The sequence below is a fragment of the Suillus clintonianus genome (genome assembly GCF_016758775.1).
Source record: "Suillus clintonianus strain FC179 chromosome Unknown DEU56scaffold_103, whole genome shotgun sequence".
In the NCBI taxonomy this organism is placed as follows: domain Eukaryota; kingdom Fungi; phylum Basidiomycota; class Agaricomycetes; order Boletales; family Suillaceae; genus Suillus; species Suillus clintonianus.
This window is the reverse complement of record NW_024539327.1, coordinates 16,291-41,203: the sequence shown is the minus strand read 5'-3', so window position 1 is coordinate 41,203 and position 24,913 is coordinate 16,291. Positions and strand designations below refer to the sequence as shown.

Here is a 24,913-nt window from a genome sequence, read left to right as displayed (position 1 = left end):
TTATTACGTGCTATGCACATGGTAGGAGAACATTGAGAGCAAGAAAGAAGTTGAAGTGATGGCTTCCAGGTAGTGGTGATTACTGATAGTGTGCCCGCGTCTTCATGCACATAAACATATCACTGTCGATATGGTCGATGACAATGAATTCACCTTGATGTGTAGGATCGGGGTATAACATAGCACCGTGGATGAAAGAACGAAGTGGAATGAATATCAAACTTTCCCTTGGGACAGCTTTGATGCGAGTGAGCTGGAAATCACGATCTATCCGGCGAGGAGCCCCAATGACGCCAGCAGTCAATGGCTGAACTAGCGCCAACTCAAAGGAACTGACATCGGGTAGTTGACATTTGAACATTAGAATGAGCTGAATGAAAACAGATATGTCCTGCGTGAGCTGGATAAGCGCACAATCATAGTGCAGGTGCCCATGGAAGTGTGGGTTGCATCGAAGGTAGTTGGTTGTTTGTCGCCAGTCAACAACTGACTTGTAGTTCACCCTAAGATACTGATGTTCTTGAATCTGAAACGTGTAAATCAGTGTGAGACAACGAGTGAAACAATATCAATGCACCTGAAAATTGGCTGGTATAGTAACCCATCCTTACAGTTGGTATCTGTACCCAGGCAATGAAGTATTGATGAAATAAGAAAACTTGCGATGAAAGCCTCGAAACATGTGATTCCCTTGGCTGTGACTATTCTCGATGTCCTGGATTGATACAGGTGGCTGTGGTGAACCCAGCTTGACATGTCCCTCAAAAATGTTGGGTCTTGCTTCAGCTTCAGCTTCATCATCTGGCAAACTGCACTGTTCATCAAGTGTGCCCACATGCAGTCTCAACAGTTTGACTGCATATTTGTGCTGGTTGATATGCGGTATCTATGAAAATGATTCAGATATTAGTCCCTGCGTGAGTGATACATATAAGGCATCACAGAATGAAAACACACCTGGTCAGTGACATTCTTACCATTTGACTGGCGCTCATAGGCCTCTTTCAGCGTGCCATGAGGCTTTTCATTCAGATATGTGCTGTAATTGCACACTGCGCCCTTCATTTGGATGTCTCGGGTCACATGCTTCCAAAGGTGTGTTTTCAGAAAGTCCCAATTGAATTTTAGATCCTCGATCGGGGACATCAAAGCGCATTCAACATAGTCCTAGAATGGGTGATTTAAGATGTGATTATTGGTGTGATCGAAAAGCTTACCTTAAGCGCAGCATTGAAAACAAGTAGTTTGGCATCGAGCGCTGCCAGTGTGCTTGTTGTATGCACATTGAGACCAATGTTGCTATCCAATTGCAGATAGCTACCGATGAGACAAAGGAGCTGAAACCCTTCTGGGCTAGCCCTGTGGGTCAATATGTTCAATGCTGAATAAAAGGTTTGCTGTTGGTCAGTCATTAGTATAGAGGTTGAAATTATAAGTCCAAAGTCTCGCAATACCAACTTTAGATAGGTCTTGCATCTTGTTGCCATCGCTGAATGTGATGTGGATGATGGTTTCCACATGCCCAGATAAAGGGCATGTAGGCGGTCAAAGCTAATGGCTTCGTGAGGGTTGGAGTAGGCAATGAGCCAGAAGATATTCTAGTGAGAGATAAATAACAATCAGTATTTGTATTAGAAAGTATATGAAGAATAAAAAAGAAAGACAGAAAGAAAGGGTGTGCATGGGTAGGACCTGAGGAAAGGGCGGCATAATAGAGTTGCCAGCAAGCCCAAGTGTGCGAATGTGACATTGTGGTTGGTGGCCAAACTCGTCCTGCAATTGTGCAGCTGCAGCATACCGATCAAACAAATAGATGAGAGAAGCCAAAGAGGGCTGGTAACCATACCAGGTGCAGTGGCGCTTGTAGGGAGAAATGAGATATGAGGGGGGGGGGGGGGGGGGGGGAAACTGAGGAAATGGTGGTATAATTGGGTTGCCAGTGCGAATGTGATGTTGTGGCTGGTCATCCTGCGATAGTGGCCTGATACTGAGCAGCATACTGATCAAATGAATAGACGAGAGATGTCACAGAGGGCTAGGTGCAGTGGTGCTTGTAGGGAGTAATGAGATATGAAGGAGGGGGGGAAACTGAGGAAAGGGTGGTATAATAGGGTTGCCAGTGCGAATGTGGCATTGTGGTTGGTGGCCAGACTCATCCTGCGATCATGGCCTGATACCATGCAACATACTGTAACCGATCAAACGAATAGATGAGAGATGCCACAGAGGGCTGGTTAACCATGCCAGGTACAGCGGTGCTTGTAGGGAGTAATGAGATGTGAAGAGGGGGGGGGGGGGAAGAAACTGAGGAAAGGGTTTAATGGGGTTGCCAGCAAGCCCCAGTGTCCAAATGTGACACAGTAGTTAGTGGCCAGCTCCAGACTCGTCCACCCAATGAGTGAGCAGTGGCGCGAACCATTAGAATTGAGCTGAGTGAAACATGGAGAGGGGAGACAAGACAATAACTGAAATTGTAGCTTATCACAACAGCACATAATCCTAACACCTTGAGTAGTGCTTCACCCCAACCTTTGCTGATCTTGTAAATGTTGAGTGCTTTGATCACATCTTGCATTGATCTGAGCGCAAATGTCTTGGACAGATCGTGAAGCTCCTCAAGTGGCATGATGCACACAGGGCAAGAACATTTGCAATTTTGACTGCGGATAAGTGACATCATACATCTATGAATAAACTATCAGACCAGGCTCATGTATATTAGTACAGAGAACTTTAAAAGATACTGCTCTTTATAATCAGCAGAAAGGATCAGCAGAATGGGAAAAAGCCAGTGTGTAATCTTATCAAAGCATTGATGTGAATAACCAGTCTTCGAGTAATGCGCAACTATTTCCAAGAGTTTCTGGAATGACTTGTGCCATACAACATGCTTGAAGTTTACAAACCCCGGTTTGCCTTCCTCATCTGCATCTTTAGAGACCTGCAATCATTCCATCAGATTCACAATAGTAGTAACTAAAGTTTCGTAAGTGTTGATGTACGATGGGCAACCACCCTACAACACGACCACCACTGATGCCATCACTGTTCTGTATGGCTACCGGCAAGTTCACACATCGCACTACGACAGGATATGCCTTGACTGTGCCATGGGATGACAGTCTCGTTTTGTCTGCATACAAGATGAAACAAAATGGGGCCGCTTTGAGACCATGTGGAAGGCAAGACTGATATAATGATAGAAGGAAGAAAACTGATGTCAGTGCATGCAGCAGACCAGCAATACAGATTCAGATACAAAGTAAATTTACGTACTTGGACATCTCACCATTGATCACCTGTCCAGGGCTCATTGTAGAAACGCTCAAACTCTGTTCCATTATGCTTGTACACACATTGTGCATCCCACACAAAATGCGGAGCGAGCACTGGGGTATCTGGTAAATCGAGAGCCCACTCCCAAAGAGGGAGTGCGTGGGTCTCATACATTTGTTCTTCTCATTTATATGGGACAGTGATGGTGTGTTTTGTAAACTAGACATATTTATAATATCTTTTGTCAGATTTATTAGTGACCTACCGGTGTCACCTGATCAGTCACATGTTCCCAAGCCTTGCAGAGATCAGCATCATTCTTGAGCATCATCTGGGTCTCCCCTCTCGAGATGCAACTAATGAGAGCAAGGAGCCCATTGATCTGGGACTTGTTGAGTGCAGCATCCAGTGCGATTTCAGCGAACTCAAAATTGCCATGTGAAACGAAAGGACGCCAAGGCTCTTCATTAATGGGAAGCTGTTCTTCAGGATGGGTGTTAATGCCAAATTCATTGAATGCTTGATGGAGAGGCTCGCAATCAGCAGAAGGGTGGTATTCTGTTTTGAATTCCAGGGGCCGTTGAGCAGATATTGCAGGCAGAGGTTTGACAGAGCCTAATCGGCTATTAACTATGCGGAAAGATAAATCAGTTAACATAAATAAATAAATAAATAAATACCATGCTGACCTGGGCTATCGCCAATGGCACCCCCGAAGTTGATATTGCCCAAAGTTTCGAAATCAAGCGGAGGGTCTGAATCGACTACGATAATTGATGTTAGATTCAGAGATGCATGGGAACAAAAGTCAAAAGTCAGAAACACACCTGAAGGAACGATCAGTTCCTGATCTCCACTTGTGGAGGGAACATTAATATTGTTGATCAATCGAGATGACGGGCCAGCACTGGGATGCCTGATTCCCATATATGCCTGCCGGTGAGCTATTAGAACCTCTAATTGTCAGTGAAAATAAAAATTGAGTAGGAGAGAACTCACCTCTCCTTTGATCTTGCTCGTGTTCAAGAGCAAAGGCCTCTTGTTCCTTCTCAATGTCCATGTGCTTCTTGCAGCTGGTTTCATGCTTTTTGAAGCCCTGTGTCTAGAGTTTAAAAGTCCGGTTGGGTCCGGTCTTTTGCCTTATTTGGAGGCAACCGGACCAGGACCGGTTGCCTGATTCCCACAATATCAGGCAACCTTGGACTGGACCTCAAAAGACCGATATTTTCAGTCTCTTGCAGTCCTACAACCGGTTATACTCCTTCCCACGATTCCAACGGTCTAATTTTTGTAGTAAACGGTTAAGATCTGAGCAAGATATGAGCATTATAAAAAGGGTTCCCAAACTCCGCCCTGCATGTGAGTCAAATATGAAATGTCATTACTATGCTTAAGTTTCTTGACGAAATATGTGCTGCTAGTCAAGGCAATTGTATAGCTAGTCTTAACTTTTCAATAGGGTAAGATATAAGATTGATATAAGCTTAACAAAAAATCGTTATCAGGCTTGTCTTTGAAAAATAAAAGTTGTTATAAGGCTTAGGTGTCTTGACGAAATATGTGCTGCTAGTCAAGGCAACACTATAGCTAGTCTTATCTTGTCAATAGAGTAAGATATAAGCAAGATATAAGCTTGGCAAAAAATCGTTATCAGGCTCGTCTTTGAAAAATAAAAGTTGTTGTAAGGCTTAGGTGTCTCAATGGTAATTGTAGTCCTAGTCTAGGCAAGTCTATAGCTACTCATATCTTGTCAAGCACTCAAGTTTTGGGTACATTATGAGCCAATCGGTGATTTTGACTGATTTTGACTTGCCGTTCTAACACGTCTGATCTTTGTGCTAGTCTTGGAGCATGATAATCATCAAGAGTTATCTAAATTTGATGTTCCATACCATTTTTGAGGTCTACGAACACACTGGTAAAGGTTTTTAAGCTTGGAAATCAATCCCTGGTTCAGTGCCAACAAGCCTAAAAACATGCCCCACAGATTTATACGAGCCATTCTTAAAATGCTTGTAACTTTCCCAAATCTCAACCAATTTTGAAGATCAGACCACCAATAGAATCGCCTAAATGAGTACTACCCATATATAGGCAACCGGTCCCACAATGGACCGGTTGAGACCGGTTTTTTACCGGTCTTTCATTTTTTGCAAAGTTAGGCAACTGCAACTGGACTTTCCTGGATCTGAGGCAACTGGCAACTGAGGTCCGGTCTTTTTCGGTCCGGTTTCAGTCCGGTTGCAGTCTTTTTTTTGGTCCTGCAACCAGACTTTAAAACACTACCTGTGTCTGAAAATTTTTGTTGCAGTGTGGGCATTCATCAGCAAAAACTCGTATGACTACTTATGACTACAGGGTGCTATATAGTCGCTGTAGTACCTGTAGTGATATGTGTCAAGTTCCGCCTATATGCAGCTATATAGCCACGTGCCATGCTATATAGCGCTATAGTAGCCACCTGTAGCTGGTCGTAGCACGCTACAGGCTGCTACAGGGTGCAATGGCACGGTACTGTAGTTGGCTTTTACGAGCTACACACTACTACATTACATAGATGAAAATCTATGGTATTTAGTGGCAAAAACGACAAGAAAAAAAATTAGCATCTTATTGGTATACATGAAATAACAGCACGAATTGCAACTATGCTAAATATATCTAGTCCTCGTCCACAAAGTCAAGCTCCAATAGTGTGCAAGTGCTTTATGCACACTAGCCAGACCAGCGCCAGTATTTCAACTTCCTGGATGGAGGGTGAGAATCAAAGTAATTCACACGTGTAAAGACTCACTGTTTACCACTGTCGAGAAGAGCGCCAGTGATACTGAGATTGCCGAGGTATGCTTGAAATCACGAATCTTGATGTTGGGTGTAGAAGGAATGGACCTGGACCACAAACAGTTTGTTAACAGCAGGCTTAGTGTTGATGAGCAATGTCTCAACTCTATGCAGGATTAATAACTCACATTCTGTCGGTCAGCGATACTCGAGCTTGATGGAGGATCAAATACTCATGTTCTGTCAATGAATTAGCCGTCGACGGAGGACAATGAATACATCTTCGGTCAGCAAGGCTTGACATGTCCGCTGCGACGTGGTACAAGTTCAGGTTGTTGTTTTACTCTGAGTTTGAAATATTTGCGACTTGAACTTCAACATCACATGACCTGTGGGAATTAAATTTCGCCTTCGATTTCAACAAGTTCCTCCCGGCAGACTGTAACCAGTTCTGAAGGATGCCAATACTACATTTGTAGTTCTCGCCACCTGTGGTAGTGCTGCCGCGTCCGGTTCTCTGGCAAATTCTCTGAACGCCAAACCAAACCACAGCCCTGTTCTCCCTCCCTAGGGATCTGCACGGGTGGGTAACCTGTACCTTCAAAGATCGACAAGTCGAACGTGCGTGAAATTTCCTTGTTGGCGGTTCGACTTTTATCCCCCGTATCGTCAGGCTCATGCCTGACTTCTTCAATGTCAAGGAGCCCACCTAGAGCATCAACCCTGAACGCGCCGTTCAAGCCGCCATCCTTTCCATTGGTGACACTTCCGAGAAGACACAGGACCTCGTGCTTCTCGATGTCGCTTGGTATTGGGACCGCTGAGATTGATGTCACCTTCGACATCGACGCCAACGGTATCCTGAACGTGTCTGCTGAGTGGATCGAGAAGCTCGCTGACAGATTTGATGCTCCACCCTTTCGCACCTAAGTCACCTGCCCTGTCTTATTATGTAGACCTAAGTGATTAAACGAGTTCATTGATAGCGAGATTTTTGGTGTCTGTCATAAATAGTCTGTAGATGGTAGTGTTACGCAAGTGCAACCTGTAGCTGCCAGTTGTTACTTGTAGCACATGTGTACCCATAGCTGCACATGTGTACCCATAGCTGCATGTAGTGAAGCTTTGGGCTACATCAGGAAATTATGGTGTTCCTTATTGTTCCTTATTTGCTCCTTATTTGTCCTTATTCACCTTAATTCACACTTAAATCTTCCTTAGAATAAGGAGATCCATTGCCTTAAACTAAGGAGCTTTCCTCGAAACCTCCTTATTTTAATTTTAAAGGTGGTTTAAGGAGAATAAGGCAGTCGGAAAGTGTGAGGAGATCAAGAAAAATGATTACTTAATTTCACCACTTTATTTTCTGCCACTGACTCGGTTTGAACTCTCGACCATGCACTATCCAGCTGAGATCACCTGATTAGTTCACACAATTTTGAGCATCACTTACCACTAGACTAAATGACCTTGTATTTGTGAAGGCAGCAACTAATATATATGCCATATCTGTTGGACTTAGAATAAAATACGATACTTTATCGTCTAATACGATAGTCTACCATTAGGATTTTGATAAGGAGTGACTATGGTAGACCTTATGAATTTTTTCGAAGAAAATCAAAGTTATAGCCCTTGTCAAGGGTAGTCTTTCCATAGTCTCATGACATTTTTTGGTTAAGATCCTAATGAGTTATAAGCAAAATACTACAAAGTGGTGTGTTCAAGAAAGTTCAGGCACACAAGTAATATGACTGATGTTTGCTTATTAAGACTAAGAATACCAACAGGAATACCAATAGTAAAGAAAGACTTGATGAAAATTCGAGTTTTTGCTTATTAGGGACTAGGATTTTGATTAAGGACCATGATAAGGAATGACTAGGGTAGACCGTGGGAATCTTTCCGATGAAAATCAAAGTTGTAGCCCTTGTGAATGGTAGTCTTTCCATAGTCTCATGACATTTTTTAGTTAAGATCCTAATGAGTTATAAGCAAAATACTATGAAGTGGTGTGTTCAGGAAAGTTCAGGCACACAAGTAATATGACTGATGTTTCCTTAATTTTCCTTAACCAATTTGGACTTACTTAATTCTCCTTATTCTCCTTAGCCACCGACTTAATTCTACTTATTCTCCTTAGCCACCTTGGTAATTTTTTTAAGTAACTTAAGGAACAATAAGGAGCACCATGATTTGCTGATGCTAGTGTAGCGTGTGCCTGTTACAATAACATGCTTCGGACCGTACCCCCTATCTTTTCTCCTATCTTGTACTGCCTTATGACGTCCTATCATCTTCTTGTACAGCATCCTTGATCGCCGTCTTATCTCTTATCCCTTATCTTGTACCCTGTACCCTTACCATTGCCCTGGTAGTCCTGCCCTGAAGTAACCTTTACCTATAAAGTAGTCGATCACCTTGTCTTGTATTCTCTAACTTGAATCTACTCAGTATTCTGATAGACCTTCCTTGAGCAGGATCGCTCTCGTATTACTTCTTCACTTAAGACTCTTTGTCTTAAGTGTCTGATACTCGATCGATATCACTAGCCTTGTCTTTACTTGACGACTCTTGTCACCAAGTATTGACACCAACGACGATACACGAACCTTCGCATTATCTTTGTCTCTGTTTAGACTTAGTACGAAGCTCTTACCTGAGTCTACGCTTTCAGCGTAACAGTGCCTATATAGCGCTACAGTGACTATGAGTGCCTACACCAAGCTATATAGCTGCCACCAGGGCTATGGCAATATGGTTTTTTTCCTGATGTTGATGCTGCTGTGTGAGAGTTTGTACTGAGTGATTGTACTTTGACCTAGAAGTGCGAGAGGGCCCCATAACAATGTGATGGTATGATTCAAATCAATAAGATTGCGAGCAGCATTGTATTATGTGTATACAAGGTAGAGTTTATCATTACATAGGTGTTGCACTCTTGGGCGCTGTCCAGTTCTGTACAGTTCTGTACAGCGCATATTAGTTTACTGATGTTGAATTCAAGTCTTTCACTACTACAGTGTACGAAGCACTTTTCCAGCCTCTCGGAGTAGCCCGAACTTGAAAATGTATCTAGTCCTCGAGATTTGACCGCTTTGTACCGTAGAGTAGCGCAAATACAATCTTTTTACTTGTAGATTAAGGCTATCTCATTAGAATTTTGAAAATCAAGGTGTTGAAAAATTTTCCAACGAAATTTGAAACATGTTGCAAGAAATGGTATTACCGGGTAACTGAGCAGGTATACAATAGCAAGTATGAATCAGATGATCTACAGAAGCCGTCTGCTCGCAATTTGAGCATCCAGCGCGGTCAAAATATCCGTTGCAAGCCCAACACGACGGTGGGAGCGGTACTTCTTAACCGCGAAGGCTGCTTGTTGCGCGTCGAGTCCTTTACTGTTCAAACTTCAGCGTTGCACGATCACTCGACAGTAAACATACCGGTAAGCATCCATATAACGCCAAGCTTTGCGGAAAAAACGGCGAATGGTCAAAACATCGCACATGTCGAGACATTGCGGAACCAGTGTTTTCACGGTCGAGAATTTGCCATCAGCGACAATTCGATAGCCTGTGCCACGCGGGAATATCAATCAATCAAAATTGCAGCGGAAAACAAGAAGAAAACTTACGGTACTTGGCATATCCCCAAAGCATCTCAATGGGGTTGAGTTCGCAATGGAACTTCGGAAGAAACAGGCAAACGTGGCCACGGCTCTCGATGTAATGCTGGATGTAATGCTGGATGAGTGGCTTTTCGTTGACGAAATCATCTTGAAGTGAGAGCACACGGTACATGCAGCACCAATTGTCGTTCAAGTCTGTTTCTGGCTCGTCCTCCTCTGCCTGCAGCTCGCCTGTTTCGGGTGCTTCTTGTCCGAGTGCCTCCGCTAATGCGAGTCTCCGTTCTGCGTCCCTTTTTACCTGTGACTTCTGGCAGCGCTGACACTTCCCAACCACCTTCCCTTTGTGCCATTCCATCAGCGTGTCCCAAACAGATTGCCGTTCTTGAAGAACAGCTTTCATTCCCTTTGGTTTCCCAGCCAACTCGGGGTTGGGGTGTGTTGCCAGGTATACCATTTGTTGTGGCATTCCACGTGTGTCCGGTTGACCAGGTTTCGGAGGTGGATTGTTGAGGGGGATGATGGTATCACGTAGGTGGCTTTGCTTACCGCCACCTTTCATGTTCATGTTGTTCACGTTCAGTGCATTTGCAGCGAGACCTTCATGGGCAGAAGAGCAGTCGAAAACGAACACAGCAACCTTGTTCGGGTGCAAGAACTCGAAAATGTTGATGGCATCAACCATTTGGGTCTGAAGCTGAGGAAGATCCCAATTTGCGTCGTGGTTTTTTCCTGGATAGATAATTTTTCGGGCATCTGTGACCTTGAGTTGTTGTTCCGTCAGAAGAGTAGCCTGTTGTGCGAGTTGTTCTTTTGATAAAGCGAGTCGGCCCGTTGTTTCGCAAATGAAATCGGAAACATGGATCGCGCGACCATTCCCCTTCCTTTTCAAAGGCTGCTCATCACCGCAAAGCCAAGAGCGACGTTGGTGTTCATTTGTATGAAAAATTGACTCATCCTGGGTAACGAGGACATGCTCTTGCTCATCAGGGGTGAGGGATGGTGGGATGGGTACGAGAGTTTCATTGTCGTATTTGGCCATCAATCTGGCACAAGACATAGTTCAAGTAAGTGGCACGTACGACAGTCAGATCATGTTCAGTTACCTTTCGTAACTGGCGATCTTCTCAAGGAATATTTTCCGTGCCTCCACAACATCATCGCGTTCATGTCCATCATGGTATATGCCTTTCCGGACACTCTTGCAAGTGTATCCAAGTTTCTTCAGCCAGGTTTCCGCAGTACGTTCACTGATGTGGCTGTTCGGACCGGTTAAGCCAAGTGTGGGTGCAATGACTTCGTTAACATGACGGCACATGGCACTTGGCGTGATGGTGCCGAGCTTCTGCATGGCAAGATACCTCCGCACGTTGTGAACGACTGCCTCATTATCCAACAATGTGTATTGTCCACGGTGATTAAGTTTCTTTGACGGAGGAAGGCAGTGATGTCGCAGAAGGTAGAGCTCATTCCTGCGAATTTGACGTGCAAAATTTCCTCCCTCTCGTGCTCCAGTGCCCTTCTTTCCCTTACCCATCCGTCGTGCAATTGCAAGACTTGCACTCAAACACGGAGTTTTACACTTTGGATGACAGCGATACTGCGCTCGCAGTTTGACATATTGTGTCACTGCGGTAAGTTGAGTAATTATCTTCAGTGATTTCTTTGTTCGCAGGTTTTTAACCATCCGAAGGCAGGCATCCACGATCTTGAAAATGTCGGTATCGGGCGCAGTTTCAACATCATCTTGATCATCCTTTAGCCACTCTTGGGCCCCAGGCGCCAGTGGACTCTCGTGATAAACATCATTTGTGTCTTCTGATCCAAATGTCAGATCTGAATTTTCCATTTCCAGCTCATCGCCGTCATGAATGGCCTTAGCGTGGAATCAGCCTAATTAAAGCAGCAATATCAATTCATCGCTTACCTCAAGGTATTCATCTGGATCGAATTCTTCATTCCACGGTATAGATGTGATGTCATTCAGCTCGTCTTGGAGTAACGAAGCGCTGTGTTCCATCAGGTCAAAACCCATTTCCAAAGAATATTCAAGTGCTGGATCCTGCTGTATAGGCTCCACTTCCTCAGCGATGAACTGCTCCTTTTTGGACATGAGAGTCATATCTCTCTAATTAACTCGATGTAAGTCTCAGCAGTCATTTACGGTATGTCCGAACCTTCACAAAAAATGTGTCTATTGTCTTTGCTCCGCTAGCTGCTCGGTCCCATAAAGACTTCTTCCTCCATTGAGATGTCCGAGAGTTTCCCCGGTAAACAGCTGGCCTATTTATGGTTTTCTGCTTCTTTTGCTGTATGCCAGGCTTGATGGTAAGCATGGTTGAATTCCGTAGGTGTTCAGAGACATTCACCCGTGGTTCGCCATCAAACCCATCTTCCCCAGTTAAATTACTGCCCTTGGCTTGAAGATTTGCAGGTAAAAACATGCCATAGAGGTTCTGTACGGCAACAATGAACCCAGGTGTGTCATCTGCTTCAATCTCGCTCTCCCCACTAGAGCCCTCGTACTCCGAGTCTGACCCCTCTTCTGGTTGAGGTGATGGCAAAGAGCTAAATATAGGACAGTCGGCTCGTTGCTTCTTTGCTCGAGCAGCTTTCTTTGTCACAGGAGGCATATGAACGGTCTGGGGGAGATGAACAGGGTCTAGGGAGCATGGGGTAATTTTTTTTTCCGACGGGAAAATTTGAAACAAAATGGGAAATTTCGAAAAATTGCTTATTTTTGCTTGTTTCCTTACAGAATTTTCATTGGACATCGAAATTTGTACTATAGAGGTCCCTACGGAGATGGTATCCTAGTGCTTCGTACACTGCAGTACTGTCCGCACTGTGAGCTACTGTGCAAAACAATTGTCTGTGGGGAAATTTGACTAGCTAAAGATTCAAATTACTACAGACTTCAGTGTTTTCCGCTGGCAACTGGCTAGTTCTGTCTGTGATTGGAAGATTGTGCAAAGTATGTGTCTGTGTATCTATGTCCATTGTGGCGTCTGTCCGCACTGTGAGCTACTGTGCGAAAAAGTCTAAAATAGTAATGTCTGTGGGGAAATTTCTAGTTTGCTGATGCGAGCTGCACGCGCGTCCCCACCCATGGCGCCTTAGATTGATTCAACTTGGATAAACAAGTTTAACCCCGATTAATCCCGATGATCCCCCCTACAGCACTGAACAACCATGGACCGGGCAGGTGCAGGACTGTGTCCGAACCTGACTCATGTACCATTTCGTTACCAACGGCATCACCTCCCTCAGTTGACAGTCATCCCTCGTGCACAGAGTTAAGTGTATGTCGCATCCATGCCTACTTTACCGGACGTCTCCTCCGGCGCTCTTCGCTCTCTTGTTGTTTGCCAGTGGCTCGAAATCCAGACTTTCTGCCCGACCTACCTCCTGCAAACGCCGCAGAGCTTGCTTATGCTTCAACCTCCCTAATCCTCTCTTGGTCATGCCCCCGTCATTTGATCTTCCATCTGCGGTTGTGGCATCATCGACAACCACCTCAGACAAGAACTGGGTCCTGTCCTCATCCTCTGCTTCGACATTTTTTGGAAGTGCCAAGAGATCTGAGTACAAGTCCAGGGCTTTGAGATCAGCTTGAGCAGCTAAGATTCTCGTTATAGTTGAGTCTACAGTAGAAATGATACAAAGATTTACCGGGCAGGGTGCAGGAGTTAAGTGCCAAGGCCAATGGCGAAGGATGGCTTGCAGGGAACTGGTAAGAATAGCACTGTGAGTAGCCAGCCAATTGGGTAAAGGAGAAAGTAGGTAACATTGTCTGGTGTCCACCTTCGTACTTCGACCAAATTTGAGTCACTACCTTCACCTTTACTACTCCAGCTTCCTTGTGAAGACCAGTCAGCATCAAGTAAAACCCAAACAAACCCGTCGTCTTCCAGAGTGAAGTCAATGATAGGTTTATAAAATGGCTCGTGCTGTATACAAGGCTCAGAGTTGTCGTCCATCGAAAACCAGAAGATAGCAGTAGCTCTGTCGGATATCGTTAGCTGTCAAAATATGCGATATACAACACTTACCCGACTACACTGAACACGATTCTTGGCGCTAGTGAGGGTATAGATGCCACCCTGTGCACCACAAACACGGCCTCGCTTTGCTCTGTCGACGCTTCTCCGGGTCGTCCTTCAGGTATTGTAGATTTTTGGCTTTCTTCCGCGTCCCCGTCGTCAGCACTTTGTTTTTCTTGGCGTTTCCCTTTACTTTTTCTTCGTCCTCTGTTTCCTTCGGTGGGCTCTATATCCTCGTCTTCATTCTTCCAATCCCTTTTCTTTTTAGGCGCGTTTACCGCAATGAAGGGTTGAACGGCAGAAAAGACATCAATATTACGTAGTAGTTTCCCGCTCATCCAATCCCATAGTTTCAAGACGGAATCTCCGCCACCAGATATGAGCGTCTCTGGAGAGAATGAAGGAATATGAATTGCAGAAACGTATCTGAATCGTGTGGTATTAGCGTTCCCGGCTCAAGGAGAACTAGGCTTCGCACTTTTGGTGACCGAGGCAGTAGCTCTCGATCGTATATCCTTGTGGGTACCAGCTGACTCTGATATGTTCGTCCCTATCGGCGGTCACGATGTACTGCTCGTCGGCGGTCAGGAGAAATGAAGTCAGAAGAGAGGCGTGACCAAGAATGAGTTCCCCGCCAGAAGGATTTTCGTGAGATGCTAAAGCATCACGCGTATGTCCACTGGACGATCCATTTGACTCAGAGTGAGGGTACAGCTGATAACTAGGATATAACGAGTTATTGCGTGATGTTGCCCGATGTCAAACATTCCTACCGGAATATGTCACCGAACTTGTCTGCAACGAGTATGTCGTTGTTGTCCACAAAATTAATATATGTTGGCTTCTTCGGCAGCCCCCTGCGCTGCATTTAAAATAGCGAAAGGTTGGACCGTTAGATGTACGTACCTTGAACCGAGGAGTTTTAGACCATTAACTTCCCATGTCTTGAGCTTTTTGTCGTCCCCTGAAGTTGCGAGATACTTTCCGCAATTACTCAATGCGGCACAACGGATGGGCCCCGATGCGATTTGATCTTCCTCGCATCTCGCGGTAGAATGTAGGACATTGCCCGTGCTGAGCAGTAGTGAGTGTCGAAATACAAACAAGAAAGAAACCTGCTACTTAGTGTCAAGGACTTGTATGTGAGGTCCTGCGATGACGACGGATCGCTCTGATTGCCAAAATAAACGGGTGTAAGGGTATCGAGACATATCGAACGGTGAAGATTATCGGTCCAAGTAGGAGTATCCGAGTACCGACGGCGGCCCGACATGTACTTCAAATTTCTTCAACCATCACAGACTCCGACTCAACTACTAGCATCTTTCGTCTGCCTTACTGAAGATTGCGACTGCTTTTGAAGGCGCCGTCGTTGCGAATTATGCGTACCGCGATTCCAATTACTTCTCGTCCCTTGGACCTAGTTTACTTCGCCTTTTTTCTGGTGCGTCAAGTCGCTAGATTCAGAGCTAGTAGCATTTTACACACTTGTCGGAAACAGGTTCATATACCCGCAACTCTGCTCATTGACCTGCAAGCCCTGTATCCTTCTTCGTTGACACCGAATTTCATACGCGCTCTCCCGCACTTCTATGTGCAAATGTCGAACGACCCGTTGATTGGAAGCGTCTTGGGCATGTTGGGAGATAGCAAGCCTTTCATTTGGTTCAAGACCTTCCTTGCAGTAGAAGCGTACGATTGTCTCCGACTAAATATTGTTCTACATCCTAAACCTCATCCACCTAGTCTCTTTCAACTCCCTGTCTTTGTGCTCGGAGCACGGGGCCTATGGCGAGGTGAGACACCCCGTTATATCTGCTTGGAACGTGAATATCTGATGAGCAATCAGATTCGCGATCCGTCTATGTGCTTCTCCTCATCTACGCCGCATCTACCACTACCACAACTTTACCGTGCCTGTCTGTCTTGCTGACGACACCTACAACCAGTGCGCAGACCATAACTGACAAAGTAGTCTCTGTAACGACATTTCAACGCTTCCTGCTGCTATCGAGCTACATTCCATTCTTTGTGATACCCTTCATTATGACGGTCGATATGGCTTCCCGGCTATCAAACCTGATCACGATGGGGATAGACGCCGCTGATGACAAGAAGTCGTCTTAATGCCATCATGATGCAGCCCTTTGAAGGTTTCCTTTCAAAACAGAACCTTGTGTATTCTCTTTCCACTGACTTCGGTCCACCGCTTGGTAAATTGACGTGTGAATTTAGAACAAGTGCAGATTTTATTTGAACTTGATACAGTGGTCATTGAGAGGTCCCCCGGTCATATGTCTTTTGCTCGTGAGCGGCCGCTTTCACCTGTCGAAAGTTGGGGAAAGCACTGTTCAAGACATAAGCATCGAATTCGTCGGTTCGAAGTCGTGGTAAGTACCCATGTCTGGACAATTGAATGACCGAAGCCGAGTTGCCGATGGAGTTGTGTGGCTTATTGCCTATACAGTTTATCGAATATTTCTCACGATCCATCGCCGTCTATACTCAAGATATCGGGAGTCTCGTCTAGCACTTCCCCTCGTCAAGACTTCTGCTCCTCGATATGGTGGGTGCTATCACTCCGAACCATGTTTTTATGTTAACAACCATAACCCACATTCCAGACCAAACGCACACGCAAAGTTGGTGTTACCGGAAAATATGGCACTGTGCGTATGCTATTCTGTTGCAGGAGGACAGCTATCTCAGATGTGTTCATTGTAGCGTTATGGGGCTTCCCTGCGTAAGCAGGTGAAAAAGGTGCGTTATTCGCTCCAAGATCATGCCGTCTGCTGACCTGCGATCTTCAGATGGAAATCACTCAACACGCTCGGTACACCTGCACCTTCTGCGGCAAGGTCAGTGAATGATCTAATGGGCGTATGTGCGCATCCATTCTCATTCCATCACAGGACTCCGTAAAGCGTACTGCTGTTGGTATCTGGCATTGCAACTCTTGCAAAAAGACGATCGCTGGCGGTGCATGGACAGTATCGACAACTGCAGCTGCTACCGTACGGAGGTGAGTCGTCCCCATTCACATTGTTGGATGTCGAGTCTGACTATTTACCTAGCACCGTCCGTCGTCTACGGGAGTTGACGGAGGCATAGATAAAATCTCATGGATTCTTTTGCCATGCTTTTCTCGCTTTGTTACATATTTCTCGATCCAATGACTATAAGCCTCATGATGCACATTTTATCACCCTCAAACATGGATGAGAGCTTTGCCTCAAATCATTTCTGAGGATTGTTGAATACCGTGGACTAATCAATCTTGTAAACGGAGTTCAATTGGGGAGTTGTTATTGAAGCTTGAAGCTTGAAGAATCAAGAAATTGTATACATGTGCCGAAGTGATATGTACATCAACAAAAAATGATAATGAGATCACGTCAATGGACCGTCGTCTGAACCATCTATTTCGTCGTTGGGGCTTAAGCCCTCTTCCTCACCACTGTCATCCCCTTCTTCGTCGTCATCATCATCATCGCTTTCTTCCTCACTTTCATTGAACATGAGAGAAATATACTCATCCCCGAGCCGGGCATCCTCGACTGGGACATGCTGTGAACTCAAAACATTGTCAGAGCTAGTATCAGAACCAGTAATGACAGCGGAAGAAGTCGCAGCAGCAACACCCGAGGTCAATGAGGCTGTTGGCACTGGAGGCTTGCGGTTGCGGTTGGCGCGAATGACATGCGGAAGCTTGCATCCCTTTGTCGAGCAGATTCCTTTCTCAGCAAAGTCTGGGCACTCTCTGACATGTTGCATCTCGCAGTCGAGGCCCTTGGCGCAGTAACCAAGTACTGCGAAGTCGCGACACACGCCGCGTCGTTGTCCCACACGGACGTGCGGGAAAGGGCAGTTTTCTCGAGTGCATCGTCCGTTGTTGGCAAAATGCACGCATAGAGGCGTCCGTTCAGGGGTCGGGTCGTGTGAGAGGTTACAGGTTTCAACAGTGCTGGAGCAGTTGCCATGCAAAAAGCTCCAGCAGATGGCGATCTTGTTGGGGTCATGCTGATACATGCAAGTTAGACCGCGGCTGCAGGCACCTATTGCAGCACGAGCGTTGGGTGAATATAAATTTAGCAACGATTCTGTGAAAACAGGAGGATGGCCACGCACCTGTAGTTGTGAACCGGGGGCAGGGTTTGTCAAGGTATTTCATGCGCTTGTTCCTACGTCTAGTGGATGTCATCAGGTTGAATCTGTAGCAGAAACTTGATCGGTGGACGGACTGTTGAGAACCTCGAGTATTATCGAGAGTCATGTTTCGGTTTCTTGGCCGACGTTGACGAGCCCGCGATGAGACCTTGGGCTTGTATGCACGGCCAGCCGGGACCATGTGCCCTGTGGTTGTCCTGGAAAAATCTACTTGCTGAGGAATTGGCCGAAGTGGAGCCTTGGGTGGAGCAGATGGTGGCTTGGGCACTGTAATCAAACGGCACGCGGTTACAAAAAATAGAACTGCCCCGCAACCAAATATTGATCAATAAAAACACTTACAATCCTTGCGCACGAGAGATCTCGTTGATGATTCGAAAGTCACGCCATCGATAACAACGTCACGGGTAGACGAGGCCTGAGGTGGATGGGGTAACCTTGTTGGTGGGCGAATATACTTTGTTGCTGGTTTCTGATATTCGGAGGGTCTATAAGATGCTGGCGGTTTGTACTTTGGATTGAAATATGCGTTGCTCCTGGGGGCTGAGAAGGATCCCTGTGTGGATTTATGTTGATTGATGGCGCCTAAGTGGCTTGTTAGATATGAAATCCGATATAACAGAGCAAGATGACCTGTTAGTCGAGCGATTTCTTCCTTGAGCGCTGTGTCCGATGTCGAAGCCATGATGAATGTCGAAGAAGAAGTGTGTGTTGTTGGTCAGCACCAAATGATGAATCACCAAACACCACAACAAACATAAGTACATACAGGAAGTTCAAAGAGCAACCCTTTAGATCTGGAGCACGACAATGACTCGATACAAAAGGCCTAAACAGCAATATTGCAAGGTGCCATTGCCGCGGAGGAGGTCTTTATTTTTCTTGGGCCTGTTCGCTGCTACCTTGTGGCTCTGGATACCCAAACGTTCTAAACTGGATACGTCGGACAATGTCAACGATGCTCTGCGCACGCCAATGAACTTTTCTACACCACCCATCGGAAACAACTCTTTAACAGCGGTGTTACCAATTCTTTCAAATTCTTTCGAAGCTCTCGAAGTTTTGTTGTCCCCGTTTCTCGTTCCTTCCGACACCATTCAAGAAGTCATCTTGATCTGTCCACAAATAATCCTTACAGATGCGCGGCGGGTACTCAAGAAGATCCTATCACACAGTGACACCGTTGACCACCCCAATCTTTCGCTGCTACCCTATGCGAGTTCTTCCTTCTACAATAGCACACTTATAAGTGCTGTGTCTCGAGTTAGAACGGAATGGGTTCTTGTTCTCGATAACCATGGTTTACAAGGCCTCGGCAGTGGACAGCGAGCTTATCTACTCAGTCCACTATTCATTTCCCTACCAGTCGGACCTCATGGCTTCCTCCGATTTCCCGCCAATGCTAGCCGTATACTTGCGATCAGCGATCTCGAGCCTGCTGATTACCTCATCCCTCCCTTCGTGGCACCGGCCCATCTTTTCCCTCGCATTTTTTCACATCTCGCCGATTCTGATCCTTGGGTAGCTTTTGGCGTGCACGTTGCGAAGACCCATCTGCAGATGATAGGAGGGTTGGTTCTTCCATCCGACATCAGCATCCTCAATTGTTGCGAACAAAATTCTCTCCTTTCGTCCATCGAAAATACTCAGGTAGAGCACAACCCAAAAGCGATTCTATCAGCGGACGACGACGATCGTACGCCGATACAGCCAGCATCAGCTTCTGGTCATCTCGTTCTGGTCGTTCCTCATTTAGAAGATCTCCATGCTTTCATGCCTGTTGCCTGCAGACTCCAAGCCGTTGGTCATACTGTTTTGGCCTTACTGTACCAGGCGTCATCAAGCGATGTCATGTATTGTTCTTCTGAAGACTGCGCTCTCCAGTGTTCAACGCTTTCTCACACCACTCCGACCTTCGATGCTTGGCTAGGGTCTCTGGATGCCTCGCCCGATGTTGTCTTCGCTTTGGATGTTCAAGATTTGTTGTCTATCACTCTCACCATTGTTCTTCTATACGAGCCCTACCGTAAAACCACGTTAATTCGATTGCCCCGAGCTGACATACCGTACTCCGATTGGATTGGCTCGCTCACCCTTCGTGAACTTCGCAGTCAGTTATGGGCATCATTTTTTAATATGATATTATCTAACTGGGAGCAGACTGGAACGTACCCGAAATCACCATTAGCGTCATAACCGATCATAGACCTTACTCTTTGCAACGGCTGCTGATGTCCTTGGCCCGTGCTCGGTACTTTGGAGAAAGAATCGGACTGCGTATAAATCTCGAACAAACTGCCGACCTCGAAACCTTGAGAGTCCTGCAAGACTTCGAATGGCGTCACGGCGACGTCTTTGTCCACTACAGGGTCATACATGGTGGTCTCCTCCCTGCCGTCGTCGAGTCATGGTACCCAAATTCCAACCACTCTTATGGTTTGCTATTAGAAGATGACATCGAGGTGTCTCCCTTGTTCTTTGCGTGGATCAAGATGACTGTCTTAAGATACCGGTAAGTTAACCACGAATTTCAGCAAAATTTCCCATGATCAACAAATTCCTTGGAGGTACGGTGAACCCGAAAACGTCTCGCCATCCGTATTTGGCATCAGTCTTTACCAGCAGAAAATGATAGAACTCAGACCAGAAGGCCGGAGATCATTCGACGCTAGGGCGCTTTTCACCACCGATGGCACCATGAACCCTAGTACACCTTATTTGTCCCAGATACCCTGCAGCTGGGGTGCGGTCTACTTCCCAGAGCATTGGCGCGAGTTTCACGACTACCTCTCCATCCGCCTCTCCGAGTACTCTATGAAGATACACGACATTGTCGTCCCCGACATCCGTTCCAACAGGTGGGTCAAGTCGTGGAAGAAATACTTCATCGAGCTCGTCTATCTTCGTGGCTATGTCATGCTCTATCCGAACTACGCCAACTTCACATCGCTGTCGACTAATCACCTCGAGATCGGCTCGCATGTCAAAGACCAGCCAGAGGATGAATACCTCCGCAAAAAAGCGTTGTTCATGCTTCCCTTGATGCCATTGACGCATGCCTCAGTGCCTTCTTCTCCCAGCCTGCTTGACTTGCCAGAACAGAAACTCCCTTCCTTACTTTCCTTGCCTGTTCTGGATCTCATGGGAGGTCTTTCCTCGGCATCAGACCTGTTGGAACGAGGCGCCAAGCGTCGGATGGAGCTTACTGGCTGTAGTGCTACTGTCTCTCTGACCTATGACGCCCGTGAGCTGATGTGTCTTCAGGAGTTCGCTTGATTATCGAGCATTCGGTAGTAATTATTCAATGCGACTTACACTGGTCTTTTCCATTGTCTGGCCACAAAATGAAAATCTATCCTGTAAAAACAATAGCTATGCAGTAATATCAAAGCGACGTTTCAACATAATATGCTGCAGCAAACACATAAATCGATTCAATCTAAGGTAATTAAGCAAACGAACAGCCCATTTTGCTTGCATGAGTGACAAGCCACGAGTAATTTTATCTTTCTAAGGACGCGAGTAATGATAGTGATACATGATGTTGTCCGAACCACAACCAGAATCATACTGATATTTGCGAACTGTCCAGCCCAAGCGCATGGAGGAAGAGATTGACATTAGCAAGCTTCGTCTGTCGCTCCTCCTCATCTGCTACCCAGCCCTTGCTGACACTTGTCACGATATCCAGTACTTTTTCGCGTAGGCTGGTGACGAGAATAGATTGTTGCTCGGGAGAGGCGTGAAGTGCCAGTGCGGCAAGGAATTGCCAAACGGGCTGGTCAAGGATGTCCGTGGGTGGGAGGGGAGCCGCTACGGGGAGGGGTTGGGCAACAAGACGAGTTGAGGGAAATAAGAGCACGAAATGGGGCATCAAAAGTTGGAATAGATGATCAAACATGGTTTGCCTGCGAACGATCCTATATTAGAGTAGACCGTTTTTTCCAAACTGCAAAATTGCATACCACTGTTGAGCTTCCGCAGGCGTTGGTATTTCTGAGGACTCTTGCGCGCTACTCATGCCCTGTTTGACAATCTCAACTCGGCTCAAGAACAACGTTAACATGGCGATGCCAGGCTGAGTACGATGGATAAGTAACTCCGTGCAAGGTGAGACAAAATGCTCGTACCCGAGTCTGAGCAGAGATCACAATGTTGGTGCGGTCCAAGAGTAATCCAAGCAGCCCAGTGATGACCCTCAGCTCAGCTTTCGCTACCACAGGCAAGATACTCTGTAGAACACTTCCCAGAAACGCTTGGGTCTGTCGCTCGACGTCCTGACGTTTGGGAGTTTCCTCCAGTGAGTCGAGAAGAGGGGCATGCTTGACAACATCAAGCTGAGAGAAGCAGGCGACCAAAAGCGTAAGTAGCGTGAGCATCCTAGGCGGCGCAATGTGACGGCTGAGCCGCGGCAGAATCTTTTTCCCCTTGACTGGCGTAAGTAGAGAGACAAATGGGTGGGGATCACTGAGATTATACATCAAAAAAAAACGAAACAGTTTTAAAGCATACCGTAACCCACCTCGTTTCAAGAGGCAACATGACCTTCAAATTCATCCATATTTGCTCGACAAGATCATTGTATGTCGTTGACCTGAAGAACTATCAGTGCTGTTTCCCGATAAGAAGTTGACGAAATACCATGCGACAAAAGTTTCCTCGTCTTCCTCGTCTTCCTCTAGAGGCTGATCTCGCCTGAGTTGCTCAATATTCAGGACAAGATCATAAAGCCCTTCCAACACAACAAGTATTTGGCGTTGGGTGAGTGGGTCCTTGCGCACCACGGCGTCGCTCTAGATACAACACATAAAACGTTAATGTTAGAACGCAGGCATTGAAACGCACTCCAGCAGCTTGTCCGAGCGCCTCGCGACCGAGTTTCGCAGCCTCTTGTGCGGCACCGTTTCCATCTTCTTTGGATATGTGAGGATGGGTACCGGACATAGTAGGAGTCGCTGAAGATGCATCGACCTGCAAAAGTTGTCGCGGTGCTGCCTTGTAACTACGGCCAGATGTTTTACCAAGAGCGCCCTGGAGACTGTGTAATGCTTTCGAAGCGCTGAGCACCAGAAAGATAGATAAAGCTCATGGAAGACGTACAGTGCAATCCCTTTTCCTTCTCCCTAAGCCGCGCGTTGTTGACGATGCGTTCGACCTGGGCTTCCATCTTTTGCATCGCACTCTGCCTTCTGCCACTGCCCTTTTGTGCCAGTCCGAGACCGACGCCGCCACTGGAGCCAAATTTGATCACGCGCTCATCCTGTGACTGGAGTCCTAATCGTGAACGAAGGATAGCACCATAAACCTGAGCGTAGAAGTCTTCGGCGTAGGGATCCTGTGTAACGAGCTGCGAGACTTGGATACGAGTAATAAAATCCTTATCAGATTGAGTCATCAGATCATTATAGCGAGACTGCAAATCATCATGAGCGTGAGTTAAGTGGGCGGATTTGAGGGCATCACCATGTGTGCGATCTTGGCAGCCTTGCGACGGCGCCTCTCCTCCATCCGCTCGGTTTCCATGATCTTACGCATGGCCTCAACCCGCAATGCTTCTTGTTCAGCCTGACTGATGCCCTGCATATCGCGCATAAACTCGACTTGCGCCATCTCTGACAAAAGCCTCTGTTGCAGCTGGATGCTCTGGGGCATGTATTGAGTGTTTTGCTGATTGAACAGTGCATACTGAGAGTCAGTGGCAGGAGAGTGCGTGCGACGTTGCGTGTCTGCGTAAGGAGACTGTCTGCGCGCCAGCAAATTCGGCTGCTGCTGCTGCAACTGGGATAGTTGCTGGGCGCGAAGCTGCCGTTCGAGTTCTTCCATGCGGAGGCGATCTTGAAGCTCCTTCAACCGCTCCTGCTGCTGACGTTCCTGTTCTTGTTGGAGGAGGAGTATTTGCTGCTGGTGTTGGTGCTGCTGATTGAAGCGAGGGGATGGCGCGAGATGAGAAACTACTCGCGGAGTAGACATTCGGGCTTGCTGTTGCAAGCGAAGCTGCTGTTCTTGCTCCACACGAGCTCGCATGCGGTCTGCAAGCAAATGTTCCTGTTGGAGCCTCTGATGGTCTTGCCGTTCAAGTTCTTGCATGCGGAACTCTTCTTGCCTACGTAACTCTTCTTGTCTGCGGAGTTCTTCCTCTCTTTGCAACTCTTGTTGCAGCTGGACTTGCAGAAGCATCTCTTCTTGCTGTTTGCGCTTCTGCTGAGCAGCCCGCATTTCAGCCTCAATCTCCTGTAGAGTACGAACGCCCGTTTGGGTGATACCGTGAGAGATGGGCTGTTGTTGACTGAGAGGCCGGTGGTCCGCGTATGCATTGAGCGCTGGGGACCTCGAAGGCGGGTACGGAGACTTCATCAAATTGGAGGGTGCACGCTGATGACCTGCAGCACGGCTTAGCATGGAGAACGGCGACTTGTCGTCCCATATTGACTCGAGGGATTTTGGAGCTGGAGAAAGCCCTGTGACGGAAAACGATGAGAACCGAAACAGATTGGGTGTATCTGAACACATACCTCGATCACGGGACTTCGACGCAGGTTCAATCACAGGTGTCCGCTCTCTGAAAGGCTCTGCAGCAGGAGTGAACCTGCCACGTGTACTTCCTATGGGCGTAGGGAGAGTTTGACTCGCAAAATCAAAGTCTTTGCCTGGTAGAGCAGACATTATTGTCACTCCTTTGCCCTTGCCAATGATGATTGCATCTCACCGACAGCACCTGTCGCACCAAAGGTCTCGTCGTTCAGTTCATCGCCGCCTTCAAGGAGTGCATCTCCTAGCCCGTCATAGCTCTCTTCACCCCAGGTGTAGACCGCAAGGTCCTCGGTTTCCTGGAGGCCTCCTTCCGAAAATTTCTTCTTTTCTTGTTCTAAATTGCTACTTTCGAACCCAAAGAAAGACATAAGAAAGAGAGGAGAACTCTCAGCGAGCTGATGAGTCTGATTGCGAAAGTTGGAATCAAGACTTACAAGCCCATCTCCCCGCAACAAACATGACCATACACGAGACTTACACCAGAACC

General features: G+C 46.6%; 7 protein-coding genes across 7 annotated transcripts; 3 read left to right on the top strand and 4 right to left on the bottom strand.

Moving 5' to 3' along the window:
* Positions 1-79: 79 nt before the first annotated feature.
* Positions 80-4,336, bottom strand: DEU56DRAFT_873379 (uncharacterized protein; the record flags this gene model as incomplete). The annotated part of the gene is made up of 13 exons (XM_041355855.1): positions 80-503; positions 612-886; positions 958-1,167; positions 1,218-1,381; positions 1,455-1,489; positions 1,519-1,598; positions 2,507-2,684; positions 2,745-2,941; positions 3,003-3,163; positions 3,300-3,441; positions 3,475-3,495; positions 3,542-3,906; positions 4,276-4,336. The coding sequence occupies 13 exons, from the start codon at positions 4,334-4,336 to the stop codon at positions 80-82; spliced, it is 2,313 nt and encodes a 770-aa protein (XP_041203810.1).
* Positions 4,337-12,634: 8,298 nt separating this feature from the next.
* On the bottom strand, positions 12,635-14,995 carry DEU56DRAFT_828720 (WD40 repeat-like protein). The gene is made up of 8 exons (XM_041354438.1): positions 14,851-14,995; positions 14,635-14,802; positions 14,502-14,585; positions 14,207-14,449; positions 13,738-14,154; positions 13,474-13,690; positions 13,358-13,415; positions 12,635-13,305 (listed from the first exon to the last, which is right to left on the bottom strand). Exons 1-8 carry the CDS (start codon positions 14,937-14,939, stop codon positions 13,010-13,012), a joined length of 1,572 nt encoding a protein of 523 aa, XP_041203809.1. The 5' UTR covers positions 14,940-14,995; the 3' UTR covers positions 12,635-13,009.
* DEU56DRAFT_828715 (transmembrane protein 6/97) lies at positions 14,996-16,223 on the top strand. The gene is made up of 4 exons (XM_041354437.1): positions 14,996-15,172; positions 15,230-15,420; positions 15,475-15,524; positions 15,578-16,223. Exons 1-4 carry the CDS (start codon positions 15,110-15,112, stop codon positions 15,853-15,855), a joined length of 582 nt encoding a protein of 193 aa, XP_041203808.1. The 5' UTR covers positions 14,996-15,109; the 3' UTR covers positions 15,856-16,223.
* Positions 16,224-17,049, top strand: DEU56DRAFT_893391 (ribosomal protein L37ae). Its single transcript, XM_041356347.1, has 6 exons — positions 16,224-16,294; positions 16,353-16,397; positions 16,453-16,488; positions 16,539-16,586; positions 16,641-16,750; positions 16,803-17,049. Exons 1-6 carry the CDS (start codon positions 16,292-16,294, stop codon positions 16,837-16,839), a joined length of 279 nt encoding a protein of 92 aa, XP_041203807.1. The 5' UTR covers positions 16,224-16,291; the 3' UTR covers positions 16,840-17,049.
* On the bottom strand, positions 17,050-18,693 carry DEU56DRAFT_828709 (uncharacterized protein). Its single transcript, XM_041354436.1, has 4 exons — positions 18,238-18,693; positions 17,970-18,162; positions 17,857-17,915; positions 17,050-17,783 (listed from the first exon to the last, which is right to left on the bottom strand). The coding sequence occupies exons 1-4, from the start codon at positions 18,578-18,580 to the stop codon at positions 17,119-17,121; spliced, it is 1,260 nt and encodes a 419-aa protein (XP_041203806.1). The 5' UTR covers positions 18,581-18,693; the 3' UTR covers positions 17,050-17,118.
* Positions 18,694-18,843: 150 nt separating this feature from the next.
* Positions 18,844-21,276, top strand: DEU56DRAFT_863702 (uncharacterized protein). Its single transcript, XM_041355361.1, has 3 exons — positions 18,844-20,005; positions 20,056-20,407; positions 20,463-21,276. The coding sequence occupies exons 1-3, from the start codon at positions 18,871-18,873 to the stop codon at positions 21,169-21,171; spliced, it is 2,196 nt and encodes a 731-aa protein (XP_041203805.1). The 5' UTR covers positions 18,844-18,870; the 3' UTR covers positions 21,172-21,276.
* Position 21,277: 1 nt separating this feature from the next.
* On the bottom strand, positions 21,278-24,864 carry DEU56DRAFT_828693 (topoisomerase II-associated protein PAT1). Its single transcript, XM_041354435.1, has 10 exons — positions 24,602-24,864; positions 24,408-24,542; positions 23,359-24,353; positions 22,996-23,308; positions 22,741-22,943; positions 22,537-22,688; positions 22,418-22,489; positions 22,026-22,362; positions 21,861-21,973; positions 21,278-21,803 (listed from the first exon to the last, which is right to left on the bottom strand). The coding sequence occupies exons 1-10, from the start codon at positions 24,792-24,794 to the stop codon at positions 21,461-21,463; spliced, it is 2,856 nt and encodes a 951-aa protein (XP_041203804.1). The 5' UTR covers positions 24,795-24,864; the 3' UTR covers positions 21,278-21,460.
* Positions 24,865-24,913: the final 49 nt, after the last annotated feature.

What these genes read in the sequence shown, in the direction of transcription:
- DEU56DRAFT_828720 (XM_041354438.1), bottom strand. Translation starts at nt 14,939, where the DNA reads ATGTCTCGATACCCTTACACCCGTTTATTTTGGCAATCAGAGCGATCC. An exon ending in ATACAAGTCCTTGACACTAA is followed by an intron (nt 14,803 to 14,850) that starts GTAGCAGGTTTC and finishes ACTACTGCTCAG; the next exon opens with CACGGGCAATGTCCTACATT. An exon ending in TAACTCCTGCACCCTGCCCG is followed by an intron (nt 13,306 to 13,357) that starts GTAAATCTTTGT and finishes CGAGAATCTTAG; the next exon opens with CTGCTCAAGCTGATCTCAAA.
- DEU56DRAFT_828715 (XM_041354437.1), top strand. Translation starts at nt 15,110, where the DNA reads ATGCGTACCGCGATTCCAATTACTTCTCGTCCCTTGGACCTAGTTTAC. An exon ending in ACCTTCCTTGCAGTAGAAGC is followed by an intron (nt 15,421 to 15,474) that starts GTACGATTGTCT and finishes TCATCCACCTAG; the next exon opens with TCTCTTTCAACTCCCTGTCT. An exon ending in AGCACGGGGCCTATGGCGAG is followed by an intron (nt 15,525 to 15,577) that starts GTGAGACACCCC and finishes ATGAGCAATCAG; the next exon opens with ATTCGCGATCCGTCTATGTG.
- DEU56DRAFT_893391 (XM_041356347.1), top strand. An exon ending in TGCGTAAGCAGGTGAAAAAG is followed by an intron (nt 16,489 to 16,538) that starts GTGCGTTATTCG and finishes TGCGATCTTCAG; the next exon opens with ATGGAAATCACTCAACACGC. An exon ending in GCAGCTGCTACCGTACGGAG is followed by an intron (nt 16,751 to 16,802) that starts GTGAGTCGTCCC and finishes CTATTTACCTAG; the next exon opens with CACCGTCCGTCGTCTACGGG.
- DEU56DRAFT_828709 (XM_041354436.1), bottom strand. Translation starts at nt 18,580, where the DNA reads ATGGCTTCGACATCGGACACAGCGCTCAAGGAAGAAATCGCTCGACTA. An exon ending in ATCTCTCGTGCGCAAGGATT is followed by an intron (nt 18,163 to 18,237) that starts GTAAGTGTTTTT and finishes GTTTGATTACAG; the next exon opens with TGCCCAAGCCACCATCTGCT. An exon ending in CCCCCGGTTCACAACTACAG is followed by an intron (nt 17,784 to 17,856) that starts GTGCGTGGCCAT and finishes GTGCTGCAATAG; the next exon opens with GTGCCTGCAGCCGCGGTCTA.
- DEU56DRAFT_863702 (XM_041355361.1), top strand. Translation starts at nt 18,871, where the DNA reads ATGAACTTTTCTACACCACCCATCGGAAACAACTCTTTAACAGCGGTG. An exon ending in CACCCTTCGTGAACTTCGCA is followed by an intron (nt 20,006 to 20,055) that starts GTCAGTTATGGG and finishes AACTGGGAGCAG; the next exon opens with ACTGGAACGTACCCGAAATC. An exon ending in ATGACTGTCTTAAGATACCG is followed by an intron (nt 20,408 to 20,462) that starts GTAAGTTAACCA and finishes AATTCCTTGGAG; the next exon opens with GTACGGTGAACCCGAAAACG.
- DEU56DRAFT_828693 (XM_041354435.1), bottom strand. Translation starts at nt 24,794, where the DNA reads ATGTCTTTCTTTGGGTTCGAAAGTAGCAATTTAGAACAAGAAAAGAAG. An exon ending in ATGTTGCCTCTTGAAACGAG is followed by an intron (nt 22,363 to 22,417) that starts GTGGGTTACGGT and finishes GTATAATCTCAG; the next exon opens with TGATCCCCACCCATTTGTCT. An exon ending in TGATCTCTGCTCAGACTCGG is followed by an intron (nt 21,974 to 22,025) that starts GTACGAGCATTT and finishes CATCGTACTCAG; the next exon opens with CCTGGCATCGCCATGTTAAC.